Raw genomic sequence first — 13445 nt, forward strand, 5'->3', positions numbered from 1 at the left:
TAGCCCTATGGGTCTGGAAACTAGTGCACATACGTATTCATAGGCCCTACTGTGCTCACCCCCTGTCCATTTGGGAAAGGAAAACAGGACAGTGTATGACTGCTGAGTGTTTGAATTGAATTGAAATTACACTTATATTCCGCAATATTCCACACAAGTGGTTCAATGTGAATCACAAAAAGAATTTGCCATGCAGAAATACTGGGAAGATACAAGTTCAAAAAATAATAGGCCCCTTTTACCAAGCTGCGGCAAAAGGGGGCATGTATTTGACATGGCTGAGGCCCCCTTTAACCGCAGCGGGTAGAAGATAGGTCTTTCTTTTTTTAAATAAATGGCCATGCAGTAAGTGAAGCACTTGCTGTGCAGCCATTTCGTGTGGTTCTCTTACTGCCGCCCATTGAGGTGACAATAAGGGCTCCTGTGCTAACCTGGCGGCAACCGGGCAGCGCGTGGCACTGCCCGATTACATTGGGTACACACCGGCGCGACAAAAATAAAAATATTTTTGTAGTGCCAGATATGATGGAGTGCTGGGAATGGGAAGCACCGCTGGGCTGCTGCAGTAGCCCAACGGTACTTCTTTTTTAGCGAGTGGTAAGCCATGTTGGGCTTTACTGCCTTTTTGTAAAAGGGGCCCTAAATCAATTCAATATTATTTTATAAGATATCATTAAACAAATTTTAATTTCTTCCTGAATTTTTCATAATTCACTTCCAATTATTGGTAGCATATTCCAGATAACTTTATTGTTACATGCAGGGAAGACATCTTTACTAGTATGTTGAATGCCGTCAGCAATACATGGGGATGATATGTGGTTATAACCAAGACTCCATTATGTTTAGCTGTCTATATGGTTGGCATGATAGAGACTTGAAAACCAGAGTTTGAACATGGATGACTGGGGCTGCACAGAATGGTGGGCATGGCTCTGGTCACCTTCTTGGGCAGATTGGATGGATCGTGTGGCTCTTTATCTGTCATCATTTACTGAGTTGCTGTGATTGCTGCTGCTGCTGCTGCTTGATATGAAAATAAAAGGCTATGTATCTATTTATAGTGAAGTTGCTTAATTGACAGAAAAGAAAGGTTTAGTAAATTTTTCCAGTGTGAAGATTTGTATAAAACCATTTTCATACAAAGTAGGGGAGCTGTGCCATGTAAAATCCCAAAGACCATGGTACAGATTTTAAATTTTATATGAGCCTTTGTAGGTAACCAGAGTGTTGCAGGCCCAGTGGTTCCTTTTGTTGGTGATGGTGGTCCTGAAGTTACCAGATAAAGATCTTCTAGGTGAAGGAGGTATTCCAAATTCTTCGATGGTGTGTGTATGTGTGTTGGAGGGCTCACCTGCTGCCACACACTCCAAAGTTTTAGGAGGAAATGGACTCTACCTCCTTTTTTCCATCATTTCCAGTGCCCATGGATATATATTTTAAAAATCTTGCTCTGGGTTTTCCATTGCAGAGGTCTTTTTCCTCCTCTTGCATTACAATCATAACAGATGCGTCCTACTGTTATGTGAATCCCAGCGGGCATGATTGTGTCATTGTACAGCTTTGCTGAATGAGATTGGTTGCATGCTTTGGTTATCCTTGTGTTGATTGGCTCTATGCAGAGATCGTACTTTGGTTATTCTTCACACTTGATGCTAAACAAGACTCAGCTACAGCTATTCCCCTCCCCTCCATGTCTTTATAGCACAGCTTTTGCTGAATTCCTGCATCTACTTTTTCACTATGTCGATTCTTACAGTTCTTGTAACACAAAACAGTGTCACAAACTCTTAAGAGCAAATGGATCTCATCATATCAGAAATGTATCATTCTTTTAAATAGTGTGCTATGTGATCTGCAGTGACTCAAATGTCATCTATGCTTTGCTCTTGAGAGAGCTGGAATTCTATTCAGGTAGTATAGAACAGGGGAAATGACCATAGGCAGGAAACAACAAATATTACAGTCTGTTAACATACATAATACAAGGTTTATCTATATTAGAACTGCTAATCTTCATTATCTATCTGTCTTGTTTACTCATCCCATTACTTCTGTATTTCTTAAACTTAAATCGTATTATATTATTATTGAATATTAGCCATATTGAACTGAATATTTAAATTCAGATAAATTGGGTTATAAGTACTAATAAATAAATAAATGGTAATTCAGTTTCCAAAACACCTGTAAATCATCTGCTACACTTGCTAAACTAATACACGACTGGAAGTCTTGTTGAATGACTACTACCTAATGGGAATCAATAAAGAGGTATTAGGAGGGAGGACTTGTATTGGAGAGAAAAGGTTAAATCCCTGAACAGGAAGCTGTTGATTCTCATTATGCTGTCTCTAATGTTACCTTCCCAGTGGCATCTCCTTGCTGATCCTAAAACAGCAAGGTATTACGTCTTTGAATTTCCAGTCCTTGAAGGAGATCAGCGATGGCAATGTCTATATAACAGACAACCGTAACCTGTGTTACTACCATACTGTTAACTGGACCACACTCTTTCGTACCTCAAGTCAGAAGACTACCATCCTCCAGAACAAAAAGGCAGAGAACTGCAGTAAGTAGACATATGTTATAGGCACAAGCTAAAGTAGGACATGGTGCACCTTAGCTCTGGACATATAATTGTTTAGTGATAACGATAAATATTTTATTTTTAAAAATCTGTTGTATTTGTTGTTGTTCTGTGTGAAAACATCAGGTTGTATAGTAGGGATAGACAGCAAGAAAAACGTTCTCTTGTATCATTTCCTATGTTGTTTTTGTGGATGTTTGTTTTGTTCTTTTGGGGGGGAGGGGGAGGGGATTTTTTCATGCCTGGATCAATGGCATTCACTATTAGGAAGAGTATGCCCTCTTTGCAAATAGTGTGCACTCTTTGCAAGATTGTACACTATTACAGAATCATTAAATGATAAAACACGTGGGGTTCCTTTTACTAAGCCACGGTAGTGATTCCCACATGGCAAATGTGACAAAGCCCATAGGAATGGAATGGGCTTTGTTGCATTTGCCCCACTGGGAATCATTACTGCAGCTTAGTAAAATGAGCCTATAATGTTGTGTGTGTGTGTGTGGGGGGGGGGGGGGGGGTTCTGCTTGTTTTCATTTGTTAACATGGGATATGTCATTGACTTTTCCCATGTCATTGCAAATGACTGCTCATCTCTATTGTGTACAAGAGTGGAGGAGTAGCTTACAGGTTAGAGTAGCTGGCTGAGAACCAAGGAAGCATAGTATATATCCCACTATGGCTTCTTGCAATCTTGGGTAAGTCACTTAACTTTATATTACCTCAGGTACAATCTTAATGGGCAATTCTTTAACTGGGTGCATCCAGCTATGTGTGCCTTGCATACATAAATGCATAGAAACATGCCACCTACACATGCAAGTGCACTGTGAGCTGTAGTTATAAGTGCTATAATGTGGAACTACAAGGGCATATATACTGGGGCAAAGCATGGGAGAGGCATTGACATGTCTATAAGTTACTCATGCAACTACAGAATACTATAGAAGATATGCACAATGCATGGTACACATGGGCATGCCCATTTATGCTTGCCAATGACTGGAAATAAATGGTCTTGCCTTAATTTAGGCATGTCAGTGCGGGTTTACACTAATATTGGTGCACAAAAGCCATTATAGAATAGATGATCCCCGTGCTGCATTTGGGCACCTAAAAGAGAGCGCCCTGTTATAGAATTGACCCCATAGAATTGACCCCTTAGAGTATAAGCCCACCAGAAAGAGAAAAATGCATACTGTACCTGAATGTAACTCATCTGAAAAGGGCATGAGCTAAATCTAAAATCATTCCCTTCTTCCAGTGCTTGTCAACCCAATCCTCAAGGCATACCTAGCCAGTTAGGTTTTCAGGATATCCACAAAGAATGCACATGGGATACATTTGCATACCAAGGAGGTGGTACATGCAAATCTATCTAATGCATATTCATTGTAGATATCCTTTAAACTCTGACTTGGGGGGGGGGGGGCTGAGAACTGAGTTGAGAAGCACTGCCTTATGCACTCTAATCTAATCTAATGTAATCTGGACTTTTATAAACCACTCATTCCCAAATGTGTCTGAGCGGTACACTGCAAGAACAAAACCAATATAACATTAGGATAACTCAGCGGATATAAAATGCAATAAACAGGTGTAACAGGTCATAAATTTATGGAAACGTGTTTAGCAATTTGCAAAATAGATAAGATATTTTGTGCTTAATAACCAAAGGAAAGTTATTCCAGAAATGTGTAGATTGAAAGAAAGAAGTACTTAAACTGCATTTAATAAAGAATCTCCTTAACAAACGGAAAAATAAGTCAAGTTCTGATCTTGAGAGTGGAAAGTATGAGATTGAGTTGGTCTAATTAATAAAGCAATCATATAAATTCAGATGTTTGAACATAAAATGCTTTAAAATAATACATGAAATGTTTATAAATTATCCTCACTCGATCTGGAAGGCAGTGAAGTTTGACTAAGGGCATCTTTTACTAAGGCTCACGTTTTTAGCGCATGCCAAAATTGTGGGTATGCATTGTAGGAATGCATCGGTGTCTCTCATGTTTAGCACGCCCATCATTTTAGCATGCAAAAAACGTGAGCGCGCCTAAGTAAAAGACCCTCTATAAGAAGGGAAGCCCTATCATACCATTTAGATCCAAAATTTAGTCTAGCAACTGTAATTTGTTGCAGCCGAAGTAAAAAGTACAAAAACATCATCAGTATAGGTAAAAAGATTACTTCTATTAGGTAAAGAGATGTTTTCCAATGAACTCATAAAACATGCTTTGGTTTATTATTATCGCTGCTTATTGTCTCTCATACATAACTTCATTTCTTCACTTAAAGCCCGACTGTCAGAACAGCAATAACACAACAGTAGTTAAAGACATTGCTTTTGAAGTGATGTCTGTTTCCATTCTTTCATTAGTGTTGTATTAAAATGCACATTTTATAATAAAAAGCAAACATCTTGCTAAAAAGTGGCTCTTATTTTTAGAAACAATTACATATGTAAATAGTAATATTCACATGTATAGAAAGCATATAAGCACAATAAGTGATTTTATTAATCCGCTATTTGTGTATGGTGGGGTGTGGTTTTGGTGGTCCCCAGATTAGATATGTGTTTCCCATTTTCCAGCGGGAAAACATGGCTATTTAAAGAAATGTCCACATCAGGTTTTGCATTTGCCCCGAGGCACAGACAGGTGCCAATAAAAGAGTAGATAGAGAACAGCATTGACATCCCCACCCCCATCCACCCAGCAGCACTGACTCTTCCCCATGACCCAATTCTACCCCAGTGACAGCATAGAAGCCTCCAGAGTGGTGTTCTGTAGCAGAGAGTGTGGGAGGTTGATGATATCAGGTGCTTAAGTGCTGTAGGGCAGGGGCGTAGCCACGGGTGGGCCTGGATGGGCCCAGGCCCACCCACTTTTGCTACAGGCCCGCCCCGCCCGCCCGCAACAGCCCCCTGCACTGACCTGAAGCGTGTTCTCCCTCCAATCCAGCACCGGCGATCATAGCCAGCCTTCTACCACATCCAGCAGGAAATTGCAAAGTAGGCGGGACGCGCCTGAGAAGAAGCTCTGACGACGCACGCTGGACGTGGTAGAAGGCTGGCTATGATTGCCGGTGCTGGATTGGAGGGAGAACGCGCTTCAGGTCAGTGCAGGGGGCTGTTGCGGGCGGGGCGGTCGCGGGTGGACACAAAATGTGGTGGCGGCGGCGGCAGCGGGCGGGGGGTGGACGGTGGAGAGGAAAGAGGTCTGTACCCACCCAGTCCACCTCCAGGCCCACCAAAAAATTAATAGCTGGCTACGCTACTGCTGTGGGGGAGTAGAAATGGAGGTTTCTGTGCTGTCAGGACTATCAGGGATTTGGGGGATGGGATTCTTTGTTTCGGGAACAGTGATTTTAAAACGCTGTAATAAAAATTGTAATAAATTGTAATAAAAACTACATGTAGTTTTAAAAAAATCACTGCTTTCTCTTGGTGTGTCAGCAAATATCTATGCTCTTCTTGGTATTTTACAAAAGGATCTGCATCCAGCAGTGTCTTCTGAAAAAATATCAGGAACATTTAACACTTCTTTACCCCACTGACTCAATTTCTTCCCTCAAAGCACTTTGCAAAAAGGGGCTTCACAAGTTATATAGACTTAAGAAGGTGTAGTTAACATACCTTGACAGTGCATCTACTGCAATGAACATTTAATTAAACTATTGTTGTAATCCACTTAGTTTTAATGGGCAGAATATAAATGTGAAAATAAAATAAATAGTGTGCCAGTAACTATAAGTTGTGGCAGCAGCATACAAGACATCTTTGTTGTCTGTAGATTCTTCACTAACTGCACTAGGGCAGACACACATAGGGGTCTTTTTATAAAGGCACGCCTATGGGTGTCTCTAGCATTTAGCATGTGCTTATTTTTAGTGTGCATGATCAAAACGCTAGTGCACCTTTGTAAAAGGACCCCATAGATATTACTGCATTACTGTCAAAAGATTTGGTCTGAAACCTGTTGCTTCAGATCTCATCTGATTTTGACTTGACTGTAATGTTTTTGAAATTATTTTAGGTCTATTTTATCAAACTGCACTAGTGGTCCCCAGTGAAGCAATGCCAGCAAAGCCTATTCACTTTGAATGGGCTTCATCGGCATTGCTAGATAAAAGAGGCCCTTATTTTTTCTTATGTACCACCTATAAGCCCACAATGGATCTTATCGGGCTCCGGGTTACATAAAATAGCACCCAATGTGGGGCAAAGAGGTTAAACCCCACCAGAGAGACTTTTTTGATTGGTTTTTTTTAAATCACAAACTGGAATCACTTGGGGGCTCTAGGGGATTGGGGAAGAGTCCAGCAGCACTGGAGGAACCCAAGCGGACCACTCACTCTGTGAGGGAATCAAGGCTGTGTGTTTACCCAAGTTGTGTGATTAGCATGGGTGTAGTAGGCAAACAAAATACACACTGAATTGCGCTTCAAGAATAAAATGGTCTTTATTCTATTTGCAGCCTATTTTCTGCTTAATTTACCATCATCACTGGTAATTCTCAAAATGTTAACCTCAATGAAATCTACTGCTTCATCTCAGGATCTTACTCCTAATTGACTCATTAAGGAGCTGAAAGAACATTTTGTTCCTTTCTTTCATGCAGTATGTTCCATCCTCGCCCACAGGCATGTTGACAATTCCTAGAAGGAGGCATATGTTGACCCCAGTGTGCTATAGTAACTAAGTAAATGTAACTAGTTACTGTACTTAAGTAAAAGTTTTCTCACTTTTACTTGTAAAGAAGTACAGGAAACGTGTTACTTTTGCTTTTACTGAAGTAATAATTTCACTAATTTTTGCTACTTTTACCTAGTACATCTTATACATGCAGTTAAAAGTAAAAAATAAAAGCAGAAGCAAGGCGTAAATGATGATTCCTTGGTAAATCAAATGAAACAGCAAAATCTGAAACAGGATTTTGCTATTTCAAACCTCGTCACATAAGAAGTGGACCATTTCCTCTTAAATTTTTCTGTTCATTGAATGTAGCCTAAGACAACAGTCGAGTTGCCAGTGTTTCTTGAATTGGTTTCTGGTCTCCAGCTACACAAAACAGTGATGAGTTGGGTCATTTTGAAGCAGAGACAAAGCTGAAGCTGTCAACAGACATATCTCTACCGCAACAGACTGCTGTTCACCCCAAGGAAAATGTTACATCGGGGTAACTGTCCACTGGATTGAAAGAGCAGAGAGGAAGTTTGCTTGTCTGGCTTTAAGACTGAAGGGTTCCCACACATTTGACATTCTTGCATCAGTTCTTGAAGAAATTCAAACATATTTTGCCATCAGATGAAAAATTGTTAGGACAACAATAGACAATGATTCCAACTTTGTGAAAGCCTTCTCTGTAATTGGACAGCATGATGATGATAACAAAGATGAAGATGTAAGTAATGAATTAGACAGCACTGCTAATGCGGATGATGATGACAACGATGATGATGATGAAGTATATTTTGATATAAGAAAGTCAAGTATTTCAGACAGAGATTCCCTTGATGGATACTTGCAGACCCAGTCAGAAGACATCAGTAGTATTGTGGCCTGATCTGATTTGAAGGAACATTTTATCAAACTGAACAATCCACTTCCTGCTAGTGCCGTTGTTGAACGCCTTTGTAGCTGTGCTGGGTTAATGATTCACAAGCGCACTTTGAGTGACAGTCATTTTCAAAATTTAGTTTTACTAAAAGCAAAGTGGATTGAACTGTAGAATAATAGAGTTATTGGGATTAAAATGTTAACAATAGTTGCATCCATTGAATTTGCATTGAATGGGGATGCCCTGAAAACCACGACTGGTTGGGTATGCCTGAGGATTGGGTTCAAAACCCCTGGTTTGGATGATGAGACAAGTTGGGAGAAGGCAGTTAACAATGGAAGATTAAATTAGGACTAAGAGGAGCTCAAAGAAGAAGAGCAGGAAATAGTGGTGGAGGAGACAGGTAAGGGATCTTGATGCAAAGAGAACCCAGCCAAATTCAAAGATTTCTTAGAAAAAGTTTTTTTGAAGAGGAAATGTTTTAGAGGAAAAATAAGTTACAATGGGGCTCATTTTCAAAGCACTTAGTCTTAAAATGTTCCATAGACCGCTATGTAAGTTTGTAAGTCTAAGTGCTTTGAAAATACACCTCAAAGTCAGTTACATTGAGATAAATAGGGTAGAAAAAAGCTGGTGCAGAAGAATGAACAACTTTTTTGGAGTATCAGCAGATTTTTAAATTAGTCCTATAATATCATGACAACAGAGGTATTGAAGCTGAGTATGGTAGGAAAGATGAAGGTTTTTTCAGAGGCATAAGTTATCTGGGAGCCTGGGCCTCCACCAGATGGAGAGACAAACAGCCAGTAAGACCTGAGAAAAGGGGGAAAGAGAGGCACAGTGTTACAGAGCACAGAGATAGCTAACAGCAAACAGTTATGAGCACATGGTAAAGTGTTTTGATTGCATTACTCTCCTTCAGATGGATGAGTACTGATTACTGATTTCCTTTATGATTGCTTTCAAGATCCTAATTCTTACTAACAGGAATTTTTCTTTGGAGTCTACATGCATAGCAGTTGAAGGACTGGATAAGTTCCCCTTGGGGCAATTGACTGAGCTCTCTTCACATTTAAATAACATCCCTAGGAAGTTTTAAGTCCATGATACTACTGAATATTAGTGATTAGGCCAGGAGCGTAGCCAGCTGGCAAATTTAGGGTGGGCCTGAGCCCAAAGAAGGTAGGCCCGAAAACTCATCTCTTCCCTGCCCTCCTCAGCCCCCCTCCACTGCTCCCCCTGCCTCCCTTCGCCTTCTCCGGTGCTCTCCCTGCTCTCCTCTTCCCAATAAAACTAAAAGAAATACCTGAGCAGGTGGGGGATCTGCAAGCCCCACCAGCAGAAGAAGATCTCCTCCCGGCAGAAAGAACATTTACACCCTGGCCAGGCTCTGCGCATGTGCGAGGGGTGGGGCAGCAGTGGCTCAGCAACACAGCGCAGAAGCAGACCTCCGATTTACCGATCTGTTACCCCGCCACGAGTCGACGCCGAAGAAAGCAGTTGTGTAGCGGCGGCAGCGTGCGGCTCCGCTGCAAACGTCCGGCGGGGTGGAAGGGGAGGGAGCAGGCCGGGAGGGAAGAAAACCTGCGCGGCGCGCCGGCGGGTGGCTGAGAGGAGGGAGCTGAACTCGCGCTTTTTCATTGGCTGAGTTGCGCCGTTGCTGGGTGGGCCCGAGCCCAAAGTGGGTGGGCCCAGGCCCACCCGTGGCTACGCCCCTGGATTAGGCACCAATATGCTAGTTAGTCAGCAGCCGTGTCCGACCGGTTAAATAGCTTTGAATATCAGAGTAATTTTCTTTTTATTTGTTACATTTGTATCCAGTGGTGTGCTGGTAAATGTTTAACAACAGGCTCTCTTCCCAGTCCACCTCTGCACCCCTCCCCATCCACCTCTGTGCCCCTCGTCTACCTCTGCACCCCCCCCCCCCAAATTGCAGAGCTGGAGGGGGGGCAATGCATTACTCTCTCCAGGAAAAAAAAATTAAACGATCCCAGGTTCCAATCGAACTCACAAAGAGAAGGCTAGAGATGGGCAGGGCTTTCAATGATGCAGCCGCTTCAACGGATGTAATAAAAAAGATTTGAACCCCCCAAGGTGGCACGGGCCAGGCAAACGAGGGCTGTGGGAGGTGAGGTAAGCGAGGTAAGCATGGCTTGTGGCGCCCTCCTGCCATGCTTACCTCGTGTACCGGAGCCAGCTCACCGTGCAGAACAACCGGCTCGCAAGATCTTAAAAAATTTAACAACTGGCTCCAGCACACCACTGGTTTACACCCCAACACAAATAACAAAAATCTTGATATACAGATTCTGCCACACAAATCCTGATACCATGCTCCATCCTCAACCACTCAACCCCTTGCATCCCTGCCCAATACAGACACCCAAATTCTGTCACCCCAAAATGGAACAGCTCCTGATACACCAACTGAGATGTTCCTTTTTGGGGTGAGAGAAACCATAACACGCCTCCACAGGTACACATTAATCTCCCTCATCTTTTCCTCACAGAATCCGACAAAATCTGACACTTCAACATAAATGCACAAACCCTGGCACACTTTATGAACACGGGCACCTCTTCTTTTAAAGACTGCTAAATATGCATATATTATATGTGATCAATAAAACATTTGCCAGCTATCTTTAACTACTAGCCCTTCAAACACCTAAAACGTCAACATAGGCATTTTCTTTCTACAGCAGTGCAATCCTGGCCTCACAGATCATAATATGTAAAATAGACATCAAAAGAAATAAAAGACAGTGAGAGCAGGAAACAACAGGTACTTGTGGGAAGCAAATCAGAAGGGAAATTTTCCACAGAGCCCCAATCCTATTTGGGACAAACTTTCCCTGCACATCTCTCTTGCACCAAGAAAGAGGGAGTCCCACCTATCTTGCTATTTTCCCATATTGGAGGGAGTCAGACAGATTTCTAGGGCCATAATTTCTGGAGATGGGCTCGCATCATCAGAATGCCACTGACCACCCTCCCCCCCCCCCCCCCCCCCAGGATAGCCATTAGAAATGTTCCCTAATCTGCATGGCCTCCACCATGCAACAGTATCTGAGGCACTGGAGGGTTTATTCAGCCTCTGCCAAGGCAGGCAGGGAGTGAGTGCAAAGCCCTGAACCAGCAGCCCAGCTGGATCTGTAAACAGTAAACACCCTTGCCCTTTCTGCAGTCTGGTAGGACTCCCTGCTGCTCTGCTGGCATAGGCTGCCTCCTTTTGCATCAGCTCTTTGCCATCCCATCCTGGGCTCGATTCAGGGCTGTAAAACCAGGCAAGCAAAGGGGAGACACTCCCATGCACTTAAGAGGACCACAAAACCCATCATGGTGGGGGGGGGGGGGGGGGAACGAATCAGGGAACTCAGTGCTGACTTCCTCTCTATCCTTGTCTGATTCTCTATCTCTTCTTACCTCTCACTTTCTCTTTTCTCCTTTCCTTCCCTCCTGTGGTTTCTCCCAGAGTAAAGCTGCAGATGGAGGTATGACACATCAGGCTCCCTCCATACGCTCTAACTCTTTCCTTCTACTGGGTCTTTCCGACGTGCAACAGAAGTTGCAGCAGAGGGAAGGACCTGGGGCTGGCTGGAGAGAGTCTGCTGCAATCACTGCAGGCAGAGCTGGGTCCCCCTTTTAACAACCGGCTCGCAAAATTTTGGCAAAGATAACAACCGGCTCTTGGGAGCCTGTGGGAGCCGGCTCCAGCACACCACTGTTTGTATTCCACATTTTCCCACCTATTTGTAGGCTCAATGTGGCTTACATAGTACCGGAGAGGCCTTTGCTGGCTCCGGTGTGAACAAATACAGGGTGATGTTGTGGTAAGATCAAGTACGTGTCTATTTATCCACTAATGCTAGTATTCTATAGAAGAAAGTAGACACCTTCTTTCCTTTATAGATGAAGCTTCAAATAGACACCCTCTATGCCAGGATTTGTTTTTTTACCCTTTTTTGGGTCATACAGCCCTTTAACTGATCCATTAAACTTTTGTATCCCCGTCCTAATCCACGTGTCCACTAGTAACTACAAGTAGCTACATATGTTGCTAACTAACTGCTTACATGGCACTAAAATTACAGTAGTATGCAGTTATACTGTCAAAGAAGTCACTCTTAGATACAATATTGGATAATATTCTTTCATTCTGGATCAAATTACCCTTGTGGGGCCTTCTACTGTTGACCTCATTGCTGATCACTCAGTTTGTCTACTGGGTTTCTTCCTTAATCTTGGAAGAATGCTGCAGTTCATCCTGCCTCGAAGGGTTTCTCACCTGATTTATCAAACCTATAAACTATAGACCAGTCTCAAATCTCTGCTTTCTGTTCGGACTTTTTTTTATTTGTACCCCGCACTTTCCCACTCATGGCAGGCTCAATGCGGCTTAGGTACTTATTTGTACCTGGGGCAATGGAGGGTTAAGTGACTTGCCCAGAGTCACAAGGAGCTGCCTGTGCCTGCAGTGGGAATCAAACCCAGTTCCCCAGGACCAAAGTCCACCACTCTAACTTAATCAACTTAATCAACTCTATTCTTTTGTTGGGCATGCATCAGTCTTACACCCAAGAAAATCTGGATTTTGTCTGGGTTATTTTACAGACTGCCCTTCTTGGTGAACTCCATTCAAAGACAAGCCCCTTTTGTTTCCTTAGACTTATCTGCAGCTTTCTGTCTGGTAGATCATTCCCTTCTGTTATCTCATCTTTCAGCTATTGATCATGAGCTCTGTATTTGATTGTCTTAAATAATTTCCATCTAATCATTCCTTTTTTTATAACAACTCCATCTTCTATGTTGTCTTCTTGTTCGCTACACTGTGGGGTACCACAGGACTTTATTCTCTCACCACTGTTGTTTAACATTTTTTCTTAGACCTTTAGCTCCTCTCATTCAGTGCTTTGATATTTTCATGTTTATCTATGCTGACAATATTTTATTGGTTCATTACCCATCGCATTCGGATCTGGATCTGACACCGTATTAACTCCAATCCCAAAATGGCTGCTACAACTTCCAGCAGCAATCTCTTGAGACTGCCTCTGGAAGTCATGGCAGCCATTTTTGTTATGGAGATGGCATGGGCACAAGTGTGTGGGGTTCGCTCCTGCCCAACCACTTCATTACAGCAGGACAGAAGCTCTATGGGTGGTTCCAGGATGATGGTTTTGTCTGCTTAGTGGGAGGGGGAGGGAGGAAGAAAGTGTGAGCTCTTCTGGTTTTGGGGGGGGGGGGGGGGGTTGGCAGGCGGCAACAGTAGAGGAAGGATACCAGGAGGAATGGAG

At 42.8% G+C, this 13445-nt stretch overlaps 1 protein-coding gene across 1 annotated transcript in view; it reads left to right on the plus strand.

Annotated features, from left to right (window-relative positions):
* The window catches only part of ERBB4 (erb-b2 receptor tyrosine kinase 4), a 1861028-nt gene that overhangs the window by 1384847 nt on the left and 462736 nt on the right, over window positions 1-13445 (plus strand). Inside the window, exon 12 of the mRNA XM_030209189.1 lies at window positions 2373-2572. Within this exon, the coding sequence (XP_030065049.1) occupies window positions 2373-2572 (200 nt within the window). The remainder of the gene's footprint in view (window positions 1-2372; window positions 2573-13445) is intronic.

Source organism: Microcaecilia unicolor, chromosome 7, assembly GCF_901765095.1.
Source record: "Microcaecilia unicolor chromosome 7, aMicUni1.1, whole genome shotgun sequence".
Classification (NCBI taxonomy): Eukaryota; Metazoa; Chordata; class Amphibia; order Gymnophiona; family Siphonopidae; genus Microcaecilia; species Microcaecilia unicolor.